We start from the raw sequence: 26,089 nt of genomic DNA, 5'->3' as shown, positions 1-26,089 counted from the left end.
ATTGGCTATAAACTGTGTCTGAGTGGTCTTTTCTGGTGGACTCCCCATAACAAACTGATATAGGAAGATTGATAATTTATGAAAAGGAGAGCTGAAACTTTCTTTGATTAGCCTGCCTTCATTTTCCTTCTAAGTCCTCCCATACCATCATTTTGACTAGAACATGGAGCAGCACATTCTATCTGTAGCTTATGGAGGCATAAAATGTCATGCACACTAAATCATTTCTGAGCACACAGCAATAAAACGTAAGTGGTTTATTCTTTTATCAAGCAATGACAACAGACAGCATCCACATGGTAAAAGCTTCTAAAGGAAAATGTACATGTACAGGACAGACTTACACCAAATCATTAACACAAAGACACTGCGTGATTCATGTTCACAGGGGAGAAAGTTACCAAAGAGTAAAACAGACTCAATCAGTAAAAACATAGGCTGATTTTTGTTGTTTATGAAATCTACTTCCCTTAATATTTCCTTAAGCTAAGAAGAAAACTATTATCACACAGCCCATGGTGCTATATACACAAAAGAGAGTGCACACTATAAAATTCCAAGTTTCTATGCTGCTTGACATAATTTAAACTTGGATCAAAGTTGTATTTCTAAAAAAAGATCTTATTGGATTACCTTCAGCAAATGGACATTCTTTCAATAGCTCATTAGCAGTTTTACCAACAATAAGAAGAAAAATAAGTAGAAAAGGTTCTCAAACCATGTATGCTATTCCCTTACACCTGGATAGTTTTTTTTTTTTCCTATTCAAATAACCCAGCTTACTGGTATTAATCTATTTCTACTGGTCTTCTATATTCTCCTTTAGTAAAAAGGATAAAGGCATCATATTTACTTCCCTACAGTATCTCAAGAGACTCAGTTGGGTCAAAGCTAGAGCACACAGTTAAGAGAAGACATTTTTAGCATATGCAGGAGTAGAAGTCATTTTGGAAAAAGACAAAGGGTGAGCTTCTTTACTAGATGCATAAGAATAGCAAAAGCAGTAGAGAAATGCATCTTCACTCTACTGTGGGATCACCTCACCAGTTTCTGCTGGAAACTATTTGGACCAACCAGGTGAATGTTGTCTGAGGAAGATGTAGGCCATTGCACTACAGAGAATGGGTCCAGTTTTGTCTCACTGTAAATCTTCCTACAAGAGGTTCTTTCTGTGCAGACACAGCAATGCTCCTTTATCAAAATGAAGAAAGCTAATGATTTAGGCAACACCAGGCTACCTAAAAGAATCAATCATGATAATAATAAAAGAGACTTTCTGTAAGCAGTTTAATTCTCAGATAAACTTACATTAATTACATAATGCACCCTAGTGAATGAAAGTAAAATGTACACACATTACATTGCAAATGATTTTTAACATACATATTTTTCTCCCTTCCTGTCCATTTTCTATAGCAGAATGCGTACTGTACAGTGAATTTTATATAGTTTCTCATCTGTATACGGCCCAAGGCCAAATTATGCCTTCCTATGACATTTCACTGAAGGTCAAACAAATGCCTGAAGGCAGGATTTGGCTCAAGTTATAAACATTTCTTAATGACAGTAGATTCATTGCTATGAGGTTGTCCAATATGCAGAGTTTATCCTTCTTTTTTCTCCTATGACATTTCCTTCAAGGCACAAAAGATTTTAAACAGTGGACGGGACAGACTATTTTGAATTAAGAATTTTAAGGTTCCACATGACCTTTTATTTCTGATTTAAGCATAGCAAAAGGACAGAGAAAAATAAAATACCTTAAAAAAATGACATGATGTTTAGGTCATCTGAAATTCCCTGCAGTTTACTTATTTTTTTTTAAAGAATTTTAAATCTCATTTTATTGGTTTAAAATATAGCTACATGTTTGATTCTTGTGAGTGCTGTAATTTCTAATTAAATATTTATGAAATGTTCCTAACCAGCCAATATCATTGTTTAAAAAATCTAGCTTATTTGAACAAAGGGGGTTTTGACTACGTTATAAACTTGGAAAAGTTAAGTTGTAATTTAAGTATGGATCAAGTGCAATGTACTGTAAAACTCTTCCTCCATAGTTAGGTAATAGGGCTCCTTAGGCATCTCCAACCCAAACAACGGTGTTTCCTTTCTGAACCTCGGTGATCTCACAGTTTAACTTATTAAGGCGGCCATCCAGAATGAAGAGAGAATCTTTGGAAGGTGTCATCAGGTATTGTCCAAACAGGCCACTGCCTTGGATGTGCCTGTTTTTCGGGCTCCAGGGCCAGTCTTCCGTCTTGAGAGGTTCTTTAAGGCTTTTTATCATCTTGACCTTGCCAGAGGAGAGCTCCACAAAGAGCACGTCTGTTTGTTGGCTTGAGCTACCATAGATGTTGTACTGGTGGGCTTCTGTGAAAGATGGCTGGAAGGCCAGGTCAGATATGTGCAGGTTGGTGTGGATGTCATAAGCATCCAGGATTTCTCCTCTAATGGTGATATACTGGATTCTTACAAGACCTTTCACATCATTAACACTGACAAGATAGTGTCCATCTGGAGACACGTAAGGGGTGCCTGTCACATCACTGTTGAAACCAATGACCGAGTCAGTCACACTATCCACCACAAGCTGTGGTGGAATGGCTCCCGTGATGTCAGGCTTGCAGCCAATGAAGTAGTATCCTCCCAGATGGGTGTATGCCAAAGACAGAGGAATGCACTTTGAGTCCTTCAGGTTAATTGTTTTGATGTAAGACATGGTTTCAAGATCAATTTTGTGCAGTGCAGATTCATCTTTATGAAGAATGAATCCAAATCTGAAAAGATAAAACCAAAGTTAGAAAGGGAATTATAGAGTTGTTACCAAAGACATTAATCCTAGACAGAAACAAGGTCCACCTCAAGACAGGATCTGGCCTGCTATGATATCAGAATGACTTTCTGATAGTTTTAAAGCCTCAAAATTTAATGTAAGAAAAGTAATGGTTTCTGGTCACATGTGAAGAAAATAAAAGATTGTATTGCATTAAAATGAGAGAAAACAACATAGGAGATATAAAAAAAGGGATGGGGAGGCAGGACAATACATAAAGAGAGTAAAAGGGAAGGATAAATCACACTAAGAATGTTTTTTAAAAGGCATGGAGAGTAATTAAATTTACCTAGAATTCCATATAACACACATTTATATAAACATATATATTTAAATGAAGTTATGTCACTTTGAATAATAATTCTCACAGGAGTTATAGACAATCTAACAAAATCCCAGTATCAGGAACGAACATCCTCCTTTCAAGTTTTTCATCAGGAGAACCCAAAAGAGCACTGAAACAAATAGAGCCTGTGGCTGCTGCACTTGGGCGCAATGATGGAAGTAAGCACCTATGTTTGAAGACACCAAGGTCTTTGTAGACTAGACTCAGAATATTTGAGTTGGAGTTTACCCAAAATTCCCCTCACTAATGACTAGCTTTCATAGGCATAGACATTTCTGTGCATACTACCAAGAAAAAAAATAAATCAATATTCAGCTAAAGGTATCTATGTAGCACAACAGTGACCAACATAGCAAGACATCTCTAGAAATGTAATAGTGAATACACTAATGGTAACCAGCAGAGGTCTAATTGGGCTTAAGGCCCACTTCACAGGAGGAAAAACAATTACACCTGTACTTCATACCTATCCAAAAGCAAATGGCTGTTGAGGCCCTGGATCTTGGAACATAGCCAGTTCTTAAACTAGTGTAATTTGTTAACTGCATTATAAATAGATATACCCACAGATAAGTGGAGATATCACTTCTTATCAAATAAACTTCTTATGAAACAGGATATCATTACAGAAAAAAAAAACTAGTAAAATTGCAAAGGATAACTGACTTTCTAGGGTTTCCTCTCCCTACAACACAATTCTTACATCAAAGGCTCAGAAAACATCTCAGAGGAGGGAAAGAAGAAGGATGTTAAAGAGCCAGAGAACCAGGAGTATACCTTGAGATTGTGCTTTCTAGCTTTCATAGGGATGGCGTAACATAAAGTCTCTACAAATGGCTGCCCAAAAATGACCTGAAAACCACACCAACATGAGCTGACATCTGAACACAGATGGGGACATCTCATTGTGCCCCTTCCTTAGATAAAGATCTACAAGCAATTAACAAATCTTGAGAAAGAGAGAATTAGTCCTCCCCAGGGATGAGCACCCTGACTGATTTTCCAATGTCAGGTGATCAGACCTAGAAATATATAGACACAGGCAACACTGAATGAACATAGCAGGTTGTATTTATGTTTATGTTCTAATGGCTATATGTAACGACAATGGTTAAAAAGGCTGTGATTTTGAAAGCAGTCCTCAGTCTGAGAAACAAATGTAGAATGGTTAGGAAGAAGCAGGAGAGGAAATGAAGTCATTAAATTTTACTTAAATAAAATAAAATAATAAATTCCTAATTTCTTCCTCTGCAAGCTTGTCATTTGTGTATTGGAAGGCTACAGATTTTTTTTAGTTAATTTTGTATCCAGCCCACTTGCTGAAGGTATTTATCAGCTGTAGGAGTTCTCTGGTGGAATTTTGAGGGTCACTTATGTAGACTATCATATCATCTGCAAATAGGGATAATTTGACTTCCTCCTTTCCCATTTGAATACCCTTGATCTCCTTTTGTTGTCTTATTGCTCTGGCTAGAACTTCGAGTACTATATTGAAGAGATATGGAGAGAGTGAGCAGCCTTGCCTTGTTCCCGATTTTAGGGGAATTTCCTTGAGTATCTCACCATTTACTTTGATTTTGGCTATTGGCTTGCTGTATATAGCCTTTATTATGTTGAGGAAAGTGCCTTGTATTCCCGATCTCTCGAAAATTTTAAACATGAATGGGTGTTGGATTTTATCAAATGCTTTCTCTGCATCTAAGGAGATGATCATGTGGTTTTTTATTTTCAGTTTGTTTATATGGTGGACTACATTATGGATTTCCAGATATTAAACCATCCCTGCATTCCTGGAATGAAGCCTACTTAGTCATGATGAATGATATCTTTGATGTATTCTTGTATTCGTTTTGCAAGTATTTTATTTAGTATTTTAAAGACAACCAATTATAACATATTTTATTTTTGTATAGTAATAATCACTGAAATTTTATTTACATAAACAAACATTATTCCCACACATAATACAAAAATAATTCTAGCCATATCTTCTTGTAATATCAAGTATGTATATTAAACCAGCATACTAATATTAATAATACTTATATTTCTATAATAAAACTATTTTATAAACCAGCAGTATGTATAATTATGAATGAGAAAGAATAACTTAGTACAGAGTTTTACTAAGAAATACATAAAATATGACTGTTTCTACATTTCTTATATTACATACAGTTTTAAAGTTTTATATTAAACTTAAGTGGACAGAAACTTCTTTCAAGAGATTTGTAAATACTTATTGGAGAAGATATTGTGGCCATATTGAAGATCAAATCTTCCTGATTTTAATAAATCTTGAAATTTTAAGACAGGAAAAATACAAGAAGTACTATTGCTTAGTGCTCACTTGTACTGCTTGCTGCCTCTAACTTATTATTATTCCTAAGTACTTGCCATAATATAATTGAAAATAATATTTCTAGTGCATGTCTCAATGGTAGCTGCCATTTTTTTATTTGTTCCTGGGTTCATTATTTTCCCTGTATCTTAAAACCCATATTTGTGGTCTTTGAAGAAAAACAACTCATACCATATCCATTCTAAATAAAATTTGAGTCCTAAAGACATGAAAGAACATTCACATTGTTAATAAAATAAGACTTATCAGTGTTCTTAATAATGTCTAGTGCAGAAGCATATTTCACTCTTTAATTCATTTCTAAATAGTATAAAATAAAAATATTCTTCAATATCTAGATGATCCATATATTTTAATTTAGAATAAAAATATAAAATATTAGGTTTTGCTATTCATTTTCAAATTTTTCTTAATAAACAATTCTATCCATTGCCAAAGTAAATGTTGTTTTTCCATTAATGAATAATTATTATGAATGTGTTGATAAGAATACCATTAATTATATTATGAAATATTATGGGAGATAATTTTTAAGATATAAATTGTACATGAGGTTAGAGGAAAATCATTATAAGAATCACTTAAAGCAATAATCTAAGCAAGTCTTGGCCTTTAAGCACTCCTGGTAAGTCTAGTCTGCTACGCCCCTATGGGTGGTGGGTTGTACTTGCTAGTAAGAATGAGCCAAACTCACTGTTCATCTGTTGAACTATTTCAACTGTGACAGAGAAGGCTGTACCTATAATTTCTGAGATATCCCTTGGCTGCTTTTCCATAACTTAAAAAAAATCTGTGATTGAAAATTCAGGAGCATCATAATGATAATAAAATAGTACTTATTTTATCCCCATACTGTGCTTTAGGATTGAGCAACTGAGCCTATTGGCAGATGCAGAAGAATGCCTTCAGTTCTCACCACTGCTTTACTGGTGAGGAAGTGAAGTTTCTAAATAAAATCTCTTAGAGCAGCTTGGTATTCAGAAGGCTCTGACTGTTCATTAGGCAGTGATAAATGCTTAGGAGTCTCAACTTTCATGCATGCTTATCTTCATAAAATCCTGCAGAGTGCTGGTTTGTCTAATGTCTTTAAAAATATTAGGAAACAAAGTTGTAGTAGCAAAGAGCATTAAACTTACTCTCAAGTCATAGTTTGACTGGAAATTATTGTTATCTGGCCTGTATAGCCCCATATAGTTTGGTCAGATTTAGTGTAGTGAGTTCTGTTTTTCTTTTTTTTTTCTAGCCTGATACAGTTTCCTGACACAGTTTTCACTATAATAGACCTTATGGAAATATCATATTCCACTGAGTCCTTTCTTCCATGAATTCCAACATCTGCAGTGGCAGGAAGAGGGCACAGTGTCAGCTTACTTTGAGGAAGGGAGAAATGGGAATATTACCAATCAGAAAACCAGTGACATCGCAAGCTTAAGGAGGATGAATGCTTTCCTGCAGGAACCACACACACTACATTTGCTTCATAACTTTATATTTTGTGTATCTGGTATCCTACTCTCCAAATAGTTAAAGGGTGTTTTATGTCATAATTGTTTTGTTATTTTCCTTTTTTAATTTTCATTTTCTTCATATATGCTAATTGCACATGGTGCTGTATTGCACAAGGACCCTTATATGCAAGTACACATTTACGCCAGACACACTTACCCCATACGCATACTCTCCAGGCTTTATTTTCTGCCCTTTCACCCGTTAGTCTTTCTGTTCCTCTTTATAATTTCACTTCTACTCTAGTGTCCATATACACACATGATTTTGTTTGTGTCAAAATATCATAAGACATGATTGAAAAGCAAAGACAAGGTGGAGGTCCACTTTGCTTTACAGCTACTATGTCCACTGCGCTAAAATTAAAACTGTCTCTCAGTCCTCTCACTGTGGTTTAGATGCAGTTGTTCCCCAAGAGTTTGTGTTGGGGAAGCTTGGTCCTCAGTGTGAAGTGTACACGTGGTCGACGCCTTAAAGACTGGACCGTGCTCTCAGAAGGGATTCTGGAATTCCTAGACTCTCAGCTTCTGTCCTGACACTAAGCCTTGAACTCTTCCTCCTCATTTGATTGCATTGAAATGAATTATTCCCCAAAGACAAACTGTTAGGACTGTTCAGATCTGATCTTTCAGGCCCCCAAATAGTGAGTTAAATAAACTTACTAATTCATAAAATAGAGGCCCGGAGGCAAGCAGATCTCTGTGAGCTGGAGGCCAGGCTGGTCTACAAAGGAGTCCAGGACAGCCAAGGCTACACAGAGAAACTCTGTCTCAAACAAACAAACAAACAAACAAACAAACAAAAAAGCCTAAGTAAATTCTCATTTTTGTGGGTATTTTACCAAAATTTTGAGGGATATTTTGCACTTATTTTATTTCCTCTTTAAAAAGAAATAGAATATGTTTCTGAATACTAAATCCTCCATTGTTGTTGTTGTTTTCTGCTCTTGTTATTTTGATATGTTGATGATCTGGTTCATCCAAGGAATGTTAAGAGATAAATGTCTAATTTGCTTATATTAATTTAAAATCTATGTTTCTTGAGTTTTAGTGAGTAACTTGAACCTATTAAAAATCACCATTAGGAATTTTATGCACATCATGTATAGTATAGACTGTTTTTCAAATATTAAAAACTTTAGTGTTTCTAATTTTTAGTGGTTTGGGTCAAAAAATGAACAAACCTTCAGATACTGTTTAGAAGACTGGGTAAGTTTTTTCTTTGTAAAACATATTAGCAATATTATTACATTGTCTTTGAATAATGTTTTTTAATAACATTTTGAATAGGAGTTGATGAATGGACAAAATATAGCCTGGCAGACATGGGCTAAAAGAGTGGAAAGATATCACTCATGGATACTTGACTAATAACAGAAAAACAAGAAGAAAAATTGAAGTGTATTCCTTATGCCAAATATCTTATCATAATTATATTATGATGTGTTATACTAATATTATATATTATGTGCATATTATATTAATTAGATATTATATTATTAACTATTTGCCTCACTCAGGATGATTATTTCTAGTTCTATCCATTTGCCTTCAAATTTCAAGATTTCCTTGTTTTTAAGAGCTGAGTAGTATTTCACTGTGTAAATGTACCACAGCTTCTTCATCCATTCTTCAGATGAGGGAATTTATGTTGTGTCCAGATTCTGGCTATTATGAATTAGGTTGCCTGAATATAGTTGAGGAAATGTCCTTGTGTTGTGTGGTGGAGCATCTTTTGGGTATGTGCCCAGGAGTGGTATAGCTAGGTCTTGAGGGAGCACAATTCCCAATTTTTTGAGAAAGCTCCAGATTGATTTCCAAAGTTATTGTACAAGTTTGTACTCCCACCAGCAATGGAGGAGTGTTTCCCTTTCTCCACATCCTCACCAATGTGTGCTTTCACTTGAGTTTTTGATCTTAGATATGCTGACAGGCATAAGATGGAATCTCAGAGTCATTTTGATTTGTATTTCCCCGATGACTAAGGAAGTTGAACATTTCTCTAAATGTTTTTCAGCCATTTGATATTCATCTGTTGAGAATTCTCTATTTAGCTCTGAACCCCATTTTTAATTGCGTTATTTGATGTGATGATGTTTAATTTCTTTAGTTCTTTTTATATTTTGGATGTTACTCCTTTGTCAGATATAGGGTTGGTAAATAGCTTCTCCTAGTCTGTAGGCTGTCTTTTTGTTCTGTTGACAGTATCTTTTGTCTTACCGAAACTTTTCAGTTTCATGAAGTCCTATTTATTAATTGCTGATATTGGAGCCTAAGCTATTTGTGTTCTGTTCAGAAAGTTGTCTCTTTTGCCAATGAGTTCAAGGGTATTCCACAATCTTTCTTCTAATATATTTAGTGTGTCTAGCTTTATGTTGAGGTGTTGAATCCACTTGTACTTTAGTTTTGTGCAAGGTAAAAGACATGGATGGTATATACTCACTTAAAAGTGGATATTAGTCCAGCATAATGTTCTCTGGTAGTCTCCACTCAGTGGGGGAATCCATATAGATGCTGGGACTCACTGGTGGACACCAGGTGATGGTAGTACTAAAGAATAGGGTTATGAAAGGACCCAAGGGGTTCAGGAGCTCCTCAAAGAGACCATCAAGGCTAGTGGATCTAGACCTGAAGAGGTGGGAGTGCTGCACACACTGCTGTAACCAACCAAGGGCAATGCATGCAGTAAACCTAGATCTAGCCAATGGACATCTCATTCTTCAAGGTTGTGGCAAGTGTGGAGACTGCCACTGACATGAACTCTGATTCTCCCAACTTGATCACTTCCCCTCATTGGGGATGCCAAGTGGGCACACAGAGGAAAGGGAAGTATATTATCTGGATGAGACCTGATAGGAGGTGGTCATATGGTGGGATATGAGGGCTCCTTCTCTCAGAGGTCTAGGGAAAGGAAATAGAGTGAAAGAGGGAAGGAGGGTTGGAACAGGAAGATACAAGTAAAATGAAAACAATTGGGATGTAAACTGAATAAATTATAATAAATAAATAAATAAATAAATAAATAAATAATATGTATGATGCATGTAATTGAGTGTATAAATATATAATATAATCTTAGTAAACTTTTAAAATCTGGGCTGATAGCTCTCCCTCCAAGAACCAAAGACCATATAACAAAAGCTGCAATATAAAAATTGGAAGCATTCTTTTGTGTTGTTGTCTGGGGGTTGGGGGAGTCTAAAAGACTCCCAAAACATGTATTGTTGTTGCCCTTGGTTACTCCCCTGTGGTAAAAGGCAGTTTTTATTGCTTGTGTGTCATCCACTTCAGAAGCAGTTCTCACTGGCCAGTGAACCAGAAGTGACCAGATTTTTCCATCCCTGAGGACTAGCTTCCATGATACCTGATGACACCAAGCAACTTCTAAAGAGGAAGGCAATCAATTATGCCACTCAACTCTGGCACTTATGTACCACATCAATGACATAATAAATCTTACAGGTAGAGTAGTGGCACACATGCTTGGCAGTAACCAATTGTTCTCTACCTGTTCTTAAGACCAACCTGTATTCTTAGGTACAGAAAATGTGTTAGTGGTTATTAAAGGAGATTCTATAACCACTAATTTACTAAACCTACATAATCCCTAACAATAATTGATAAACATCATTCCTTATACCTTCTCCACACTTCATTTCCAACATAAAGAGACTACTATTGAAAACCACAACATGTCAATATGCAAAGTTGTGGAGCCCAGTTCCTATAGATACATCTATAAAATATCCCCATAATTAAGGATTAGGGAACCTTAAGGAAGAGAGGTCAGAGAGATCTTAAGAGCCAGAATACCAGGGATTTTGTTATGAGATTGTGTCTTCTGGTAACATCAGAAGCTATCTATACACATAAAGTGTCACCAACATGGAAATTAAAACACGGGTTGAAAAGGATATATCAATGAACATGAAAAACTACATGGGAAAAATCTGTGAGGGTTTAACATATACAATGTATTACAGGCAACTTAGTAAAACTGGGATTAGGAGAGATAGCCCTCCTCAGGGGACAGCAGACGAATTAGTTGTCTAGTTCCAAATGGTCAGCACTAAAAAATAGACATACAAGCAACATTATATGGATCCAATACGTTATTTTATGTAAAAAAAACTATATGCAATAAAAATTGGTGGAAAAAGGAGACCATGTCTTTGAATAAGAGTAGAGGATATACAAGTGTTTGAATGAAGGAAATAAAGGAGAGACATGTTGTAATGAAATACAGGGTTAAATTTTTAAAAGAAAAGTAAAGAAAAAGGTTTTAATTACACCATAAAAAATTGGATGTATGAAAATAAAACAAACAAAAACCAAAACAACAACAAGAAAACTCACTAAACAATCAACAACAACAATAAAAGTCAATGGGTGTACATCCACTGGTTTATTCTGTGGATAAAACTTATAAACAGTATTGATTAAGATTATTTTTATGTGTTCACTAAACCAGGAAGCTAAAATATAAAGTCCAGATATCAATGAAGGAACAAGAAAGACGTGACAAAATATTGTGCAGTCCAACCCTCCAAAAGTAGTGCTTTCCATGTGAGTTAGAGATGTGAAGTTCCTTGTTTTATGGCAATGCTTTCAAACTTTGTGCAGGGTGACCACAGTAGGAACACAAGGAGGGATAGAGAGGCCAGTATGCACATCTGTAAATGTGTTAGCTAATCAGTTGCAAAGGTAGTAACATGTCATAGCTTACATCTATTTATACACCCTAATTTCCATGCAAAAAATACTTAGAAAGATTAGTCATCTTTACTGGATAGAAGAAGCAAAATTCCAAGGAGGATAAACATCAGAAATTTCTACAGTAATCAACGGTATTTTATGTGTTTACTCAATAAAACACATTGAAATCCTGTTTAAAAAAATCACATTCTCTATTTTATGTCTTCATACACATAACCAATACCCACCAGCAATCTTTACTTGGAAACAGACTGGCTCTACTGTCCTGTGAACCCAATAAGGGATCTTCAAACTCCTTCCTCACCTCTATTTCTAATCCCCATGTCTAATCCCCAGCAGTGTAGCAGACAACTTGCTGGGCCTTTCCTCTTTCTCTGACTCCATTGTCCAGACATTGAACCAAACCTCATGGCAGATCCAGGTTTCCTCCTTCCTGTGGAACCTTTCAGAAACTGCCGTCTTGTATCCCATGCCTATACATGTGTGACAACCCTCTGTAGGAACAGTGGGTTGGAACTGAGGAACACTCCCTACCAAGCAACCCACAGCAAACACATATTCTTAAGATGAAGAGAGAGCAGCAGAAAAAAAAATGGAACAACCACCCAACAAAGACAAGATCAGATATTAAAAAATATCAAGTTTTTAAAAAGTAGGTGTCTTGAGAAATTAGAGTCACTGTAAGAGTGAAGTTAATTTAAATAAAATGAGATTAAAAGAGACATGTTTTTCAAGATATGCAGGTTTTTCACGATGTGAAGTTTTTATTGATTTGGCAAATTTTGTTCTAGGAAAAAAAAGAATTGAAAAAATGTGTTTATATCACAATAATATCGAAGCTAAATAGCTAGAAGCCATCACAAAAACACAATCACTAACATCCAAGATGAAATACCTTCACCAGGACTCAGCAACAGAGCCTTGAGAAATGCAGTATAGCTGAAGCCCAAGACAGAGATTTCATATTCTAAATAGCGATCACAATCTCCCATGAACAACCTGGCTTGACTTGAATTCACATTTAGGTACTATATGGACTAGTCCAGGTCTTATGATTACCGTGTGCAGCAACCTACGTTAGCCTGTTGAAGGAAACGGAATGGAAGTAAATGGCCTATATCCTCAAAGAAAATTTTAGTCAATCAGTGGATGCTTACAGATATAATCCTTGCTTTCTCAGAGGGTTTCAGAACTTCTTCAAAGACAGAAGAAGGGACTGGCATAGCTCTATTCCTGTTTTGACTACTAAATCACATTTCTATTGTGCCAGGATTCTTCTGAACACTCTGTATTAGTCTGCCTCCCTGAAGGAAAAATCCAATTTACAATTAGAATGAAAAAGAGAGAGCAAATTAAAGCAATTGTTTGTAGGAAATAGAAATCTGGCCACAGGGATAGGATAGTGGAGGAACATGGGGACTATATTAATAAAGCTGTTACATGCCAAATCCTCAGAAGATGAAGTTACATACAGATTTGTGTTTTGTGCAGAGCAGTGAACTTTGATCCAAAGAAATGGCTGATAACACACAATCCCACAGATAATGAGCTGAGAGCAAAAGCAATATACTGTGGTCTCATTACTTACTATACATTTTTCTCAGACTTCTCATTGGTCAAACCAACAAGAAGTTATCTAGGTATACATATACTCCACTGATAAAATCTGAAGTACACTACAGTACATAGGCTTTATGTACACTGCATTAGGTAATCAGCTGCATGATATGAAAATCTGTGTATACCTCACACTTGTGTAAAATGGTATATACACAAGTGAAATAATAATAATTAGGATAGCAATAAGAGATATAGAAAAACAGAGAGAAAGATGAGATCTCCTTAGAAAATGCAATATTTGGCAAATAAAATTGATCAGGCATAATGTATGTGGTTATATTAATAAATCATGTTCAGTGGAACCAATAAAAATGATAGAAATTTGACAGGAAAAGCTCAGTATTCAGATACACAATTGATTAGTGAGAATTGAAAAATAAAGTGATTAAGTCAACAAGTGGGTATTTGCTTCCATGGGAAGACACCCCTGGCCTGTAACATCATAATTCCAATTCTATAAACATGTGGGTGAACACTAGTCGATGTTAAAGAATTTCAAGAATTTGTGAGCAACAATAGAAGAAGATGCCAGGACTTAGACACATTGCTGATGGGGATAAACTAATGCTCTCAGATACATTTTTAGAAGTATAACCATTTTAGGCTTTCTAGGAAAGAATTTAGCAAATTCTTTTAAAAGTAAAATGGCCATCTGCTTCAATAAAGCATTAATTACTCTCACTTCATTTCCTTAATAAATGTTCACATGCACTAGGATAATCACTGCTACAATGGCATCAATAAGGAGAGGCTTGGGTTTTTGTTCTTTTTTATCTAAAGATCAAATAGTAGAAGAAGCCATGAACTATATTCCATACTGAATACGTACACATAACAATGTGTAGGACTGTCAAAATATTTATATTTTATTTTAATATTTATTTATTTATGTGTGTGTGTGTGTGTGTGTGTGTGTGTGTGTGTGTGTGTGTGTGCGTAAATGTATACTACATAATGCTCCAAAGTTATAGAGCAATTTTGAGAGACTATCAAGGCAGCCAAATGTATCTGTACTTTTGGAGGCTGCTTGCCTTCACTTCTTACTTATTGGGTAATATTTACTGCTATTAGGTCTCTGATGAGGTTGAAGACTATATAATTATAGTATCACAGTTAAACTTATATTGTTTGGGATGATAGAAATTGATAGATAGTATAATACTTTGTCTAAGAATGAAAAATACACAAATGTAAATATCTAATAATTTTCATAATTATAAATATAGTTTGTTATCATGAAAGAACATCTTATTAGAATAAAAGGGGGAGAATGCTTATTGTGTTATTCAATAAGGTTATTGTGTTATTCAAATGTTGATTTCTGTAACCCCCATATTGTGTTACAATCCTTGTTCTGAAAATCTCTTGTCTCAATGTTGTGTAAACAGTGCACCCCAGTTGTCCCTTGATATGCTAATAAAGCAGCAAATTGCTGAACTGGGAGGAGATTAGGGCTGGATTTCCTGCCAGTCAAAAGAGGAGTTAGAGAAGGAAGTAGGGGTTTCAGCCACAGGCAGATGTCCAGGGGAGATCCTGAGAAGAAGCACAGCAAAGAAAGCTAAAAATCGCAAGAATCTCTGGGATGTATGCTGGCAGGAACTCAGATTATGTTAAAGGGTTAAGAATAGGCTAGTAACTGTTCAATTACTGTGCTGTGAAGCTCATTTAAATAATATAGTAGATCTCATTTATTTGTGTGATATCGGGGTTAAGAGAGAAACTGAGAAAAACAGTTTTATAAAACTAACTTTATAGAGATACAAGATGGTTTCACCAAGTATGCACCTTATCTGAACAGCAGGACAACAATGAGAGCAGAATAACTCACAGGCCTGAAGTAGACCGCAAAACCCCAAATATCTATATTTCCCAAGTGAGATAAGAGCCCACAGTGTGGGAAACTCAACAGCCCAAACACAGGTCATCCAGTTAAACCCCAGAAAAACTCTGTGGCTCTTGCTCCTGTGGCCTCAGATTCAAGACATCAGGTACCTGCAGGGCAAAGCTCCAGCTGGGAGCACTCACTCTCACTGAGCAGAGACTTTCCAGATACAGCAGCTTGTGGCCCCAACCTTGAGCCTCCCATGAATTGGGTACCTTCTCAGATGGGAACACACAGCTCCTACATCAGGTGTCCACTCTCACCACCACAATGACATTCAGAGTAATGCAGATTGAGGCCCTGCCCTTCCTGTGGAGTGGATGTTTTCTAATATCTGGGCTAGAAGATCCAACTGCAAGTTTCCTGACTTAATGAGTACATTGTGTGAGCACAGTGCCTGGACAGTGGGACCTCAGTAATCTTGGAGCAAGAAAGCCAGTAATGGGACAGCCAATTCTAGGACTCTTCCTTTCATGAAAGGAGGATACCTGTACCCTTGAGGAGCCCATTTAATTCTCATGATCATACAACTGAGGAGAGCCCAGGAAAGTCCTGAGAGCCACCCCCAAGTCTGAGACTATTTTCAATAATCTGATGAAGGCACCTTCAGGAATACCCAGCTTCTTTCCCAGGGCTCTTCCTAAACTCCCCTCACCACCCCCATAGAACTCTATCTAGCATCAAGATCTACCAGCCAACACCATAGACGACCAGAAGTCTAAAGGCCAGCATAAAAACACAATCAACAAAACCCAGAATAATATGGCTTCTTCAAAACCCAGTCATCCTACAGCAAGCAGTCCTTGATCCACTAACACAACTGAAACAATTAAATCTATGCATAGGAAAATAATAATGGAGGAAAGAAAGAAAATTCCTAAAGAAATACAAGAAGGTACAAGCAAACAGTTTGAGGCATTTAGAGTGAAAATAAATAAATCACTGATAAACTTTCAGGAAAATACAAAAAAGAAGGTGAAGGAATTGAAAAATCATATAAAGAAAAGGAAGAAAACAAACAAACAGATTAGGGGACTCAATAAACTGGTTAAATATCTGAAGGCAAAAAATGGAAACAATAAAAGAAAAGCAAAAACTAAGGAAATCCTGGAGAGGGAGAAATTATAGAAGTAAATAGAAACTACAGAAGAAAGCATGGTCCACAGAATAAAAGAGATAGAGGAGAGAATCTTAGATGTAGAAGACACATGAAAGAAATTGATGCATCCATCAAATAAAATATAAAAGCTTAAACAAAATCCTGACACAAAACATGCAAGAAATCAAGGACATCATGAAAAGACAAAGCCAAAGAATTATAGTAATTGACGGAAGAGAAAATGCCCCACTCCAAGGGCCAGACAATATTTTCGAAAAAATCAAAGAAGAAACTTTCCTCAATATTTAGAGATGCCTCTAAGCATAAAATGGCCTACAGGACACCAAATAGAGAAGACCAGAAAACAAAGTCTTCCTGCCCCATAATAATCAAAACACTAAATGTACAGAACAAATAAAAATATTAAAAGATGCAAGGAAAAAAGCTCATTTAACATAGAATTTCAAACCTATTAGAATCACACTCAACTTCTCGGCAGAGACCATAAAATCTAGAAGGGTAGAGGCAGATGTGTTGTAACACAGATGCCAGTCCAGACTACTATATCCAGTAAAACTTTCATTCCAAATGGATGGAGAAACAAAATATTTCATGACAGAATCATATTTAAACATCTGTACTGAAAACCAGCCCTGAAGAAGATACTAGAAGAAAAACTCACACCTGAGAGGGTTAACTATACCCCAAACAACACACACACACACACACACACACACACATACACACACACACACAGAGAGAGAGAGAGGAAAAAAAAGAAACAGACATACTAAGGAGGAGTAAATGGCTGAAAATAATCAAACAGAAAGCTGAAATCAATAACTTAGAACCAAAGAACACAATTCAACAATCAACAAAACACAATAAACAAAACCAAGAGCTGGTTCTTTGAGAAAATCAAGAGGATAGACAAACAAATGTCAAACTAACTAAAACACAAAAGATAGTATCTAAATAAATGAAATCAGAAATGAAAAGGGACATATAATGGCAGATGCCTAGGAAATTCAAAGCATTTTTAGGTCTTACTTCAAAAGCTTGTATGCCACAAACATTGATAATATAAATGATATAGACAAATTTTGATAAAATTTCACTTACCAAAATTGAATCAAGATCAGGTAAACAGTTTAAACAGTCTTATAACCCCTTAGGATATAGAGGCAGTCATTAAAAGTCTCCCAACTAAAAAAAAAAGCCCAGGGCAAGATGGATTCAGTACAGAATTCTACCAGACCTTCAAAGAAGAGCTAATACTCTTCAAACTATTCTACAAAATAGAATCAAAAGAAACACCGCAAACTTATTCTATGAGGCCACTGTCACCTTGACACCTAAACTACACAAAGATGCAACAAAGAAAAATAATTTTAGACCAATTTTCCTTATGAATATTGATGCAAAAATACTCAATAAGATATTTGCAAACTGAATCCAATAACACATCAAAATATCATCCACCATGACCAGGTAGGCTTCATCTCAGGCATGCAGTGGTGGTTCAATATAAAAAAACTCATCAATGTAATCCACATATAAACAAAATGAAAGAAACATACACTCAAACAAACAAAAAAGCCACATGACATCTACTTAGACAATATAAAAGCATTTGACAAAATCCAAGATGCATTCATGTTAAAAATCTTAGAGAGATCAGTGATCCAAGGCACCAACCTAACATAATAAAGGCAACATTCTACAAGATTAGGACCAACATCAAAATAAACAGAGATAAACTTATATGAATTCCACTGAAATCAGAGACAAGACTGTCGACTCTCTCCATTATCTCTTCAATATAGTATTTGTAGTCCTAGCTAGAGCAATAAGACAACTAAAAGAGATCAAAGGGATACAAATTGGAAAGGAAGAAGGCAAGATATCATTATTCACACATGATAGGGTAGTATACATAAGTATACATAAGACCCCAAAAGTTCTACCAAAGAACTCCTATAACTGATAAACTTCTTCAGCAAATTGTCTGCATACAAAATCAACTAAAAAAAATCAGTATCCCTTCTTTATATAAAAGACAAATAGGCTGAGAAAGAAATTAGGTAAACAACAAACTTTACATTAGCAACAAGTAAATATAAAATATCTTTATGTAAGTCTAACGATGCTAGTGAAAGACTTGTATCAAAAAACTTCAAGTCTCTGAAGAAAGAAACTGAAGAAGATATCAGGAGATGCAGAGATCCTCCATCCTCATGGATTGGTAGGCTTAGTGTAGTAAAAAATGGCCATTTTACAAAAAGCAATCTACAGCTTCAACAAAATCCCAGCAATATGCCAAGACAATTCTTTATAGACCCTGAGAGAACAATTATCAACTTCATATGGAAAAACAAAAACCCAAACAGCTAAGACTATCCTGAAAATAAAAATATTCTGAAGGTATCTTTATCCCTGATCTGAAACTGTACCATAGAACAATAGTAATAAAAACTGTTGGTATTGGCATAGAATCAGACTGGTAAATCAATGGAGTCAAATCAAAGACCCAGAAATAATCCCATGGAGCCTAGATTTTTGACAAAGAAGCCAAATCCTTTCAATGGAAAAAAAATAACATCATCAACAAATGGTTCTTGTCTAACTGGATGTCTACATGTAGAAAAATGCAAATAGATCCATATTTATTACCATCCACAAAACTCAAGTCCAAGTGGATAAAAGACCCTGACATAAAATCAGACATTCTATATCTCTTAGGACAAAATGTATGGAAGAGCTTCAAACTCACTGTCACAAGAGACAACTTCCTGAACAGAACACCAATAGCTCAATCTCTAAAATCAACAATTAATAAATGCTACCTCATGAAACTGAAAAGTTTCTGTAAGGCAAAAGACACTGTCAACAGAACAAAACAACAGCCCAAAGACTGGTAAATGTTCTTCACCAATCCTGCATCAGACAGAAAGCTAATATCCAAAATAGGTAAAGAACACAATAAATTAAACACCAACAAACCAAATAATCCTATTAAAAATGTGGTTCAGAACTAAAAGGAGAATTCTCAAACAGAGGAACATCAGATATCCAAAAAGCACCTAAAGAAATGCTGAACATCCTTAGTCTTCAGGGAAATGGCAATAAAAACAACTCTGACATTCCATCTTAATACCTGTCAGCTTGACTATGATCAAAAACTCAAGTTGGTGAGGATGTGGAGAAAGAGGAACATTTCTTCATTGATGGTAGGATTTAAAACCTGTACTAACTCTTTGGAAGTCAATCTGGTGCTTTCTCAGAACATAGAAATAGTTCTACCTCAAGATCCAGATATACCACTCTTGGGCTTATACCAAAAATACTTTACCATACAACAAGGACATTTGCCCATCTGTATTCACAGCAGTTTTATTCATAATAGTCAGAATTTGGAAACAAACTAGATGTCTCTCAATTGAAGAATAGATAAAGAAATTGTGGCACATTTATACAATAAAATACTACCCAACTATTAAAAACAAAGAAATCTCAAAATGTGTAAGCAAATGCATGGAACTAAAAACGATCATCCTGAGTGAGGTAACTCAGACCAAGAACAACACTCATCATCTATAATCACTTATAAACAGATGTTACCTGTATAATATATGGTAACCACACTACAATCCACAGACCTAAGGAAGCTAAATAGCAAGGAAGACCCTAGAGAGGATGCTTAAAGCTCAGTCAGCATGGCAACTACAATGAACACGAGAAGCAGTTGAAGAGAGGGAAGAGGAAAGGAGCCTACCATAGAGGTCCTCTGAAAAACTCCACCTGGCAGAGGATCAACGCAGATGCTCGGACTCACAGCCCATCTTTGGGGTGACTTAGGGAAGAGTTTAGGGATAGAAGGACTTGAAGGGGCTAGAGCCCTCCAAGGAGAACAACAGAATCAACAAATCTGGGCTCAGAGGGACCTACAGGGACTGATGTACCAACCAAGGACCGTGAATGGAAAGGACCTAGACCATTTGCTCTGAAGTAGTTGGTAGGAAGCACAGTCTCCTTGTGAACCCCCGAATATGGGGAGTAGGGGCTGCCTCTGACATAGACTCTGGTGCCCACTCATTGATCAATTCTCCCTGGTGGGGCAGCCATGCAAGCTCACAGAAGAAGAGGATGCAGGCAGTCTTGATGAGACTTGATAGGCTGGGGTCAGATGGTAGGGAATGAGGGATCCTCATTTCTGAATACTAGGGGAATGGGGGGTGGGAGAAGAGGGAGGAAAGGTGAGACCAGGAGCAGATGAGGAATGAGGATATAATCAGGATAAAGTAAATAAGTTAAAAATAAATAAGCTTATAAAGGGATAACTTGAACAACCACATGTGTGCCCTGCAGAGATCAGAAGACATTGTATTCTCTTGAATTGGAGCTAAAAGTAATTGTGCAATGTATATGCCATCAACGGAACTAGGCTTCTCTTTCCAGAGCTGTAATTCTCTTACACATGGAGCCCTCTCCCCAGCTCCAGATGTTTATTTTAAATTAATACCTGTTATTTTAATTCAAAGCACTCAGGCATATTTTCTTCAATAATTCTTCTCAAAGATCATTCAATAATCACTACTACTCTGAATATAAAAGTTCTGTGTGTCCTTCAGAGATACAAGAGGAGATTATTTATTATTACTAAATACATTTCTGAATGGTTTGGTGGCTGTGTATATGTATAAAAAGAAAATGTTTCAGGGTTCTTTAACCCAGAGTTAAAATGTTTACCTAGCATTCATGAAGGCCTGTAATAAATCCATACCAAAAGGGTAGCTTTGAAAAAGAATCCTTCTCTCTCTCTCTCTCTCTCTCTCTCTCTCTCTCTCTCTCTCTCTCTCTCTCTCTCTCTCTCTCTCTGTGTGTGTGTGTGTCTGTCTGTCTGTCTGTCTGTCTGTATGTATGTATGTATGTATGTCTTTGTCTCTGTTCAAAACCCACATTCTTAATGTCAATTGAATAAAATTCAATAAGTGAATCAGAATATGTGCTAAAGATGCTAAAAAGTGGAATTTTCTCACACTGGTAAAGCGTGAAGTATCTTTGTCATGTTTATATCCCTTGTGATAATAATGCATTTCCTCATTAACAACCTCGGAGAAATAATGATAAATATTAATGAAAGTTTCTGTGCAAATACATTCATAACCATAATATGCACAATTTAAAAAATGTAGGCAATTTAAAAACACAAAAATAAGTGAATATTTACAAAATGCTGATATATCCATGTGCTGTACTATCATATATCTATTACTTTTAATAAAATGTTAGTTTTACATTAAAAATTCTTTTTTAAAGTTAAGTAAAGAAGAACAACAATGTGTGAGTGGCATAAATACTCTTTTATGAATAAAATAAACATATTCATGCATGAACTGAAGAGACAATTGAGTATGCTATGGTCATGTTCAGAGACTGGATCAAATCTACTTTGTTTTATTTGTGTCAGTTGTATAGGCTTTGTTCAAGAGCAGTCTATGTATTTGACAAGAAACTTTATATAGAAAGTTACTGAGAGACAGATGATCATTTTATATAGAAATATAAGTATCTTTTAGTTCTTAGTAACTCTTATAATAGGCCAACATCACTTCACTCTTCATCAATATGCATTACAAGTAAGTATATGTAAGGAATACTCACAACACTTGAATAAAATGATTCTTATATGATCCTTCACATTAAGACATAAGCATGTTAAATTAATTTTAATTATCAAGATATATTTTCATACTAAGTTAAAAGGAAAATATTTGTAAATACAAAGACTATTTGTACAATCAATGAGCAAGTAGATTGAATGATGAGCTAATAGGTAGTTAAAAATGAATCATAGCTGATACTAGACTGATGATCAGTGCAAAGTGTTCCTATATGTATTAGCATGAAAAAAATTACCATAGCAGAATTAAACTAAAGTATCATCGGTAGAAAATGCTTGCATTTCTAGTTCTAATGGGAGAAGGCTACATTAGCAATGTACTCTGGTGAAATAAAAACAAATGCTTTTCTCTTGATAGCATATTTCCATAAAATAAGCAGGGATGTTATTTCTAATAGCAATGAAGTTTCATACTTAATAAGTATTTGTTTTTTAATTAAATTAAATGTGTATATACAATTTAAAATTTAGCCTAATTACATCATTTCCCTCTTTTTCTTCCTCCCTCCTATAAAGTTTCTCAACTTTGTGGCTTCTTTTTTGTTGTTGTTGTTATTGTTACATATACATATAAATGATAAAACATAAAAAAATCTGTTGAATCCATTTAGTGTTGTTTATATGTACAATATTTTTGAGATGATTACTTGGGATTAAGTAATCTTTTAAGGAGCCTCATTCCAATAGGAGATTATTTTTTCCTGTCTGTGTTTTCTTTAGTTGACTGCAATTCTTTGTTTAGGAGTGAGGCCATAAAATTTTTCTGAGTGTTGTATTTCCTCAGGTTTTGTATAGGTAGCCATCTTGTGGAGGTATCATAGAAGTATGTGACATTTCCAGGACATTTTCTCTTAAACAATTTGCCTTGTTTAACCCAATTTCTGTATTCAAAATTGTTCCTATGCTATTTATTTGGATTATAACTGTTAAAAGCATTTGAATAACTTTCATTTTAAAATTTACTGCATGCAATTTGATGAGGCAATTCCATTTAAAATTCATGGTGCTGCTACTGCAATTTTGGAGAAAGTGGACCTTTGCAGAGACTGAGCTGAATAGAGAAATTCAAATGTGGTCTTCAGAAAACATAGTGTTCAAAATGAAGATGAACATGTTAACAAATAATATGTAAAATATTGCACAATTTATATTTTTAAGTTTTTCAAATAATAGTATTGTTTTAAGCAAGAAAATGAATTATAATAACATAAGGTGTTGGTGTTAACTTTATTTAACTTTTTAACCCTTGCTAGGAAAAGTCTAGAGGTTAATTTTTTATTTATTAATTATGAGATTACTGAGTTAAGAAGTGCCTCTTTGAAACAAAGCAATGTTATGTAATCTTTTAGAATGTATTCACAGTATCTATAGGCTGTACGGCATTTTTTGTTTTGACTTATAGTGGACTTTGGTAACTACATTTATGTTAAAAAAATGTACTTTCATCCTTTCCTCACTCTATTTTCCTTCCCTTGTTGTCTTTCTATATATGACAATAACCTGAGGAATTTAGTCTTTGTCCTGGCTTAAACCAAGACCCATTCTATGGCTTTCATCATCATATATTAAAGGCTTTAAAAACATAGACTATTATATTTTTGGTTGTGAGCCTAGCCTTTAATGGCTGAGCCATCTCTAAACAAATAACACAAACATATCAGAAGATGGAAAGATCATCCATGCTCATGGATTGGTAAGATTAACATTTTAAAGATGGATTTCTTACCAAAAGCATCTACAGAATTAATGGAATGCTCATCAAAATTTCAACACAATTCTTTAAAGACCTGGAAAGAGCAATTCTCAATTTCACGTGGAAAAAAAAAAAACCCAGGATACCTAAAGCCATCTTGGATAATAACAAAACTTCTAGAGTTATGAACCATCCCTGATTTCATGCTGTGCTACAGAGCAATAGTAATAAAACCTGCATATTAGCCTAATAACAGAAAGTTTTTTCCCAGTGAAATAGAATCAAGGACCCAGAAATAAACTCACACACTTATGGACAATTGAATTTTGACAAAGAAGCCAAAACCATACAATAGAGGAAAAAGCATATTCAACAAATCGTGCTCATCTAACTGAATGTCCAGATGTAGAAAAATGCAAAAGGTCCATATTTTTCACTCGGCACAAAACTCAAGTCCAAGATGATCAAAGACCTCAAAATAAAATGAAATACACTAAATCTAATAGAAGAGAAAGTGGTGAATAGACTTCAGAGCATTGTACAGGAGACAACTTCTTGAGCAGAACAGCAACAGCACAGATATTAAGCAATTTATAAATGGGACCTTATGAAACTGAAAAGATTCTGTAAGGTAAAGGACACCATGAATAGGACAAAGCATCAGCCTACAGAAAAGGAAAAGATCTTCACCAACTCTACATCTGACAGAATGTTAATATCCAAAATATATAAAGAACTCAATAAATTAAACAACAACAAACCAAATTACTTAACTGAAAAATGAGGCACAGAGTTAAACACAGTTCTCAAGAGACAAATCTCAAATTAGGTATCAGGGAAATGCAATCAAAACATCTCTGAGATTCCATCTTACACCTATCAGAATGACTAAATTTAAAACTCAAGTGACAGCACATGCTGACAAGGATGTGGAGCAAAGGTAGCACTCCTCCATTGCTGGTGAGAGTATAACCTTGTACAACCACTTTGGAAATTAATCTGGTGGTTTGTCAGAAAATTGGAAATAGATCTACCTTCAGGCTCAGCTATAGCACTCCTGGCCATATACTCAAAAGAGGATACACTGTACAAGAACACTTGATCAACTATGTTCATATCAACTTTATTGGCAATAGCTAGAAATAGGAAATAACCTAGATGTCCCTCAATGGTAGAATGGGTAAAGAAAATGTGGTACATTTACACAATGGAATACTACTCAGCGATTAAAAACAAGAACATCATGAAATTTGCAGGCAATTAAATGGAACTAGAAAATATCATGCTGAGCGAGGCAACACAGACCCAAAAAGACATGCATGGTATGTACTCACTTATAAGTGGATATTAGCCATAAGTACAGGATAATCATGCTACAATCTACAAAGGCAAAAAAGCTAAGAGGCAAGTAGGGGCCAAGGGAAGGATGGCTAAATCTGACTCAGAATGGAAAATAAAACAGGCACCTGAAGTACATGGAAGTAGGCATTAAGTAGGAGACTGGGTGAGGAGGAGGAAGAGGGTGGGAATCAGGTGTGGGTAGGAGGTGTGGCAGGGAGTGGCCTGGGAGAGAGAAATGGATATCGTTGTGGGGGGAACTTCCTGGGACTCTCCTGGTAGTCTATGAAGTTGACCCTAACTAAAACTCCTAGCCTGAAGTGGCTACCTCCTCTAGCCAGGTGGGTCTTTCAGTGGAGGGAGGGGAACACCAACTCATTCATAAATTCTTTGACACAAAATTTGCCTTGTCTTCAAGTAGTATAGGGGATAAAGATGAAACAGGAACAGATATTGAGGGAAAGCCCATCCAATGACTGGCCCAACTTACACCTACCTCATGAAGAGGGCCAACCCCTGAAGCTATTATTGATAATCAGCTATGCTTACAGACAGGAGCCTAGCATAACTATTTTCTGAGGTGGCTTAATCCAGTAGCTGATGGAAACAGATCCCAAGACCCACAGAAAAACAGTAGGTAGAGCTCATGGAGTTTTATTCAAGAGTGGGAAGAAGGATTGAGGGAGCTGGAGAGATCAAGGACACCACAAGCAGATCTATGGAGTCAACTAATCAAGGCCCATGGGAACTCAGAGTCTGAACCTTCAAACAAAGAGCATGATTGGGCTGGATCTTGACACCCAAGATATATATGGCAGATGTGCAGCTTATTCTTCCTGTGGGTGTTCTAACAATTGGAGTAGGATCTTTCTCTGATTCTGTTGCCTGCCTTTGGATCCCTTTCCCCTAGCTGGGCTGCCTTGTTTGGCCTCAGTGGGAGAAGATGCTCTCAGTTCTGCTGCAACGAGATGTGCCAGGGTGGGTTGGTACCCATGGAGGGGCCTCCTTT

At 35.7% G+C, this 26,089-nt stretch overlaps 1 protein-coding gene across 2 annotated transcripts in view; it reads right to left on the bottom strand.

Annotated features, from left to right (window-relative positions):
• Window positions 1-242: 242 nt before the first annotated feature.
• FSTL5 (follistatin like 5) overlaps window positions 243-26,089 on the bottom strand; it is a 580,413-nt gene continuing 554,566 nt past the window's right edge. For both annotated transcript variants that reach the window (XM_084768539.1, XM_084768540.1), the window contains one exon: window positions 243-2,780. In XM_084768539.1, coding sequence (XP_084624665.1) covers window positions 2,078-2,780 — 703 coding nt within the window. In that variant the 3' untranslated portion in view covers window positions 243-2,077. The remainder of the gene's footprint in view (window positions 2,781-26,089) is intronic.

Source organism: Acomys minous, assembly GCF_964271855.1.
Source record: "Acomys minous genome assembly, chromosome: 19".
NCBI lineage: Eukaryota > Metazoa > Chordata > Mammalia > Rodentia > Muridae > Acomys > Acomys minous.
This window is presented reverse-complemented; position numbering and strand designations above follow the sequence as displayed.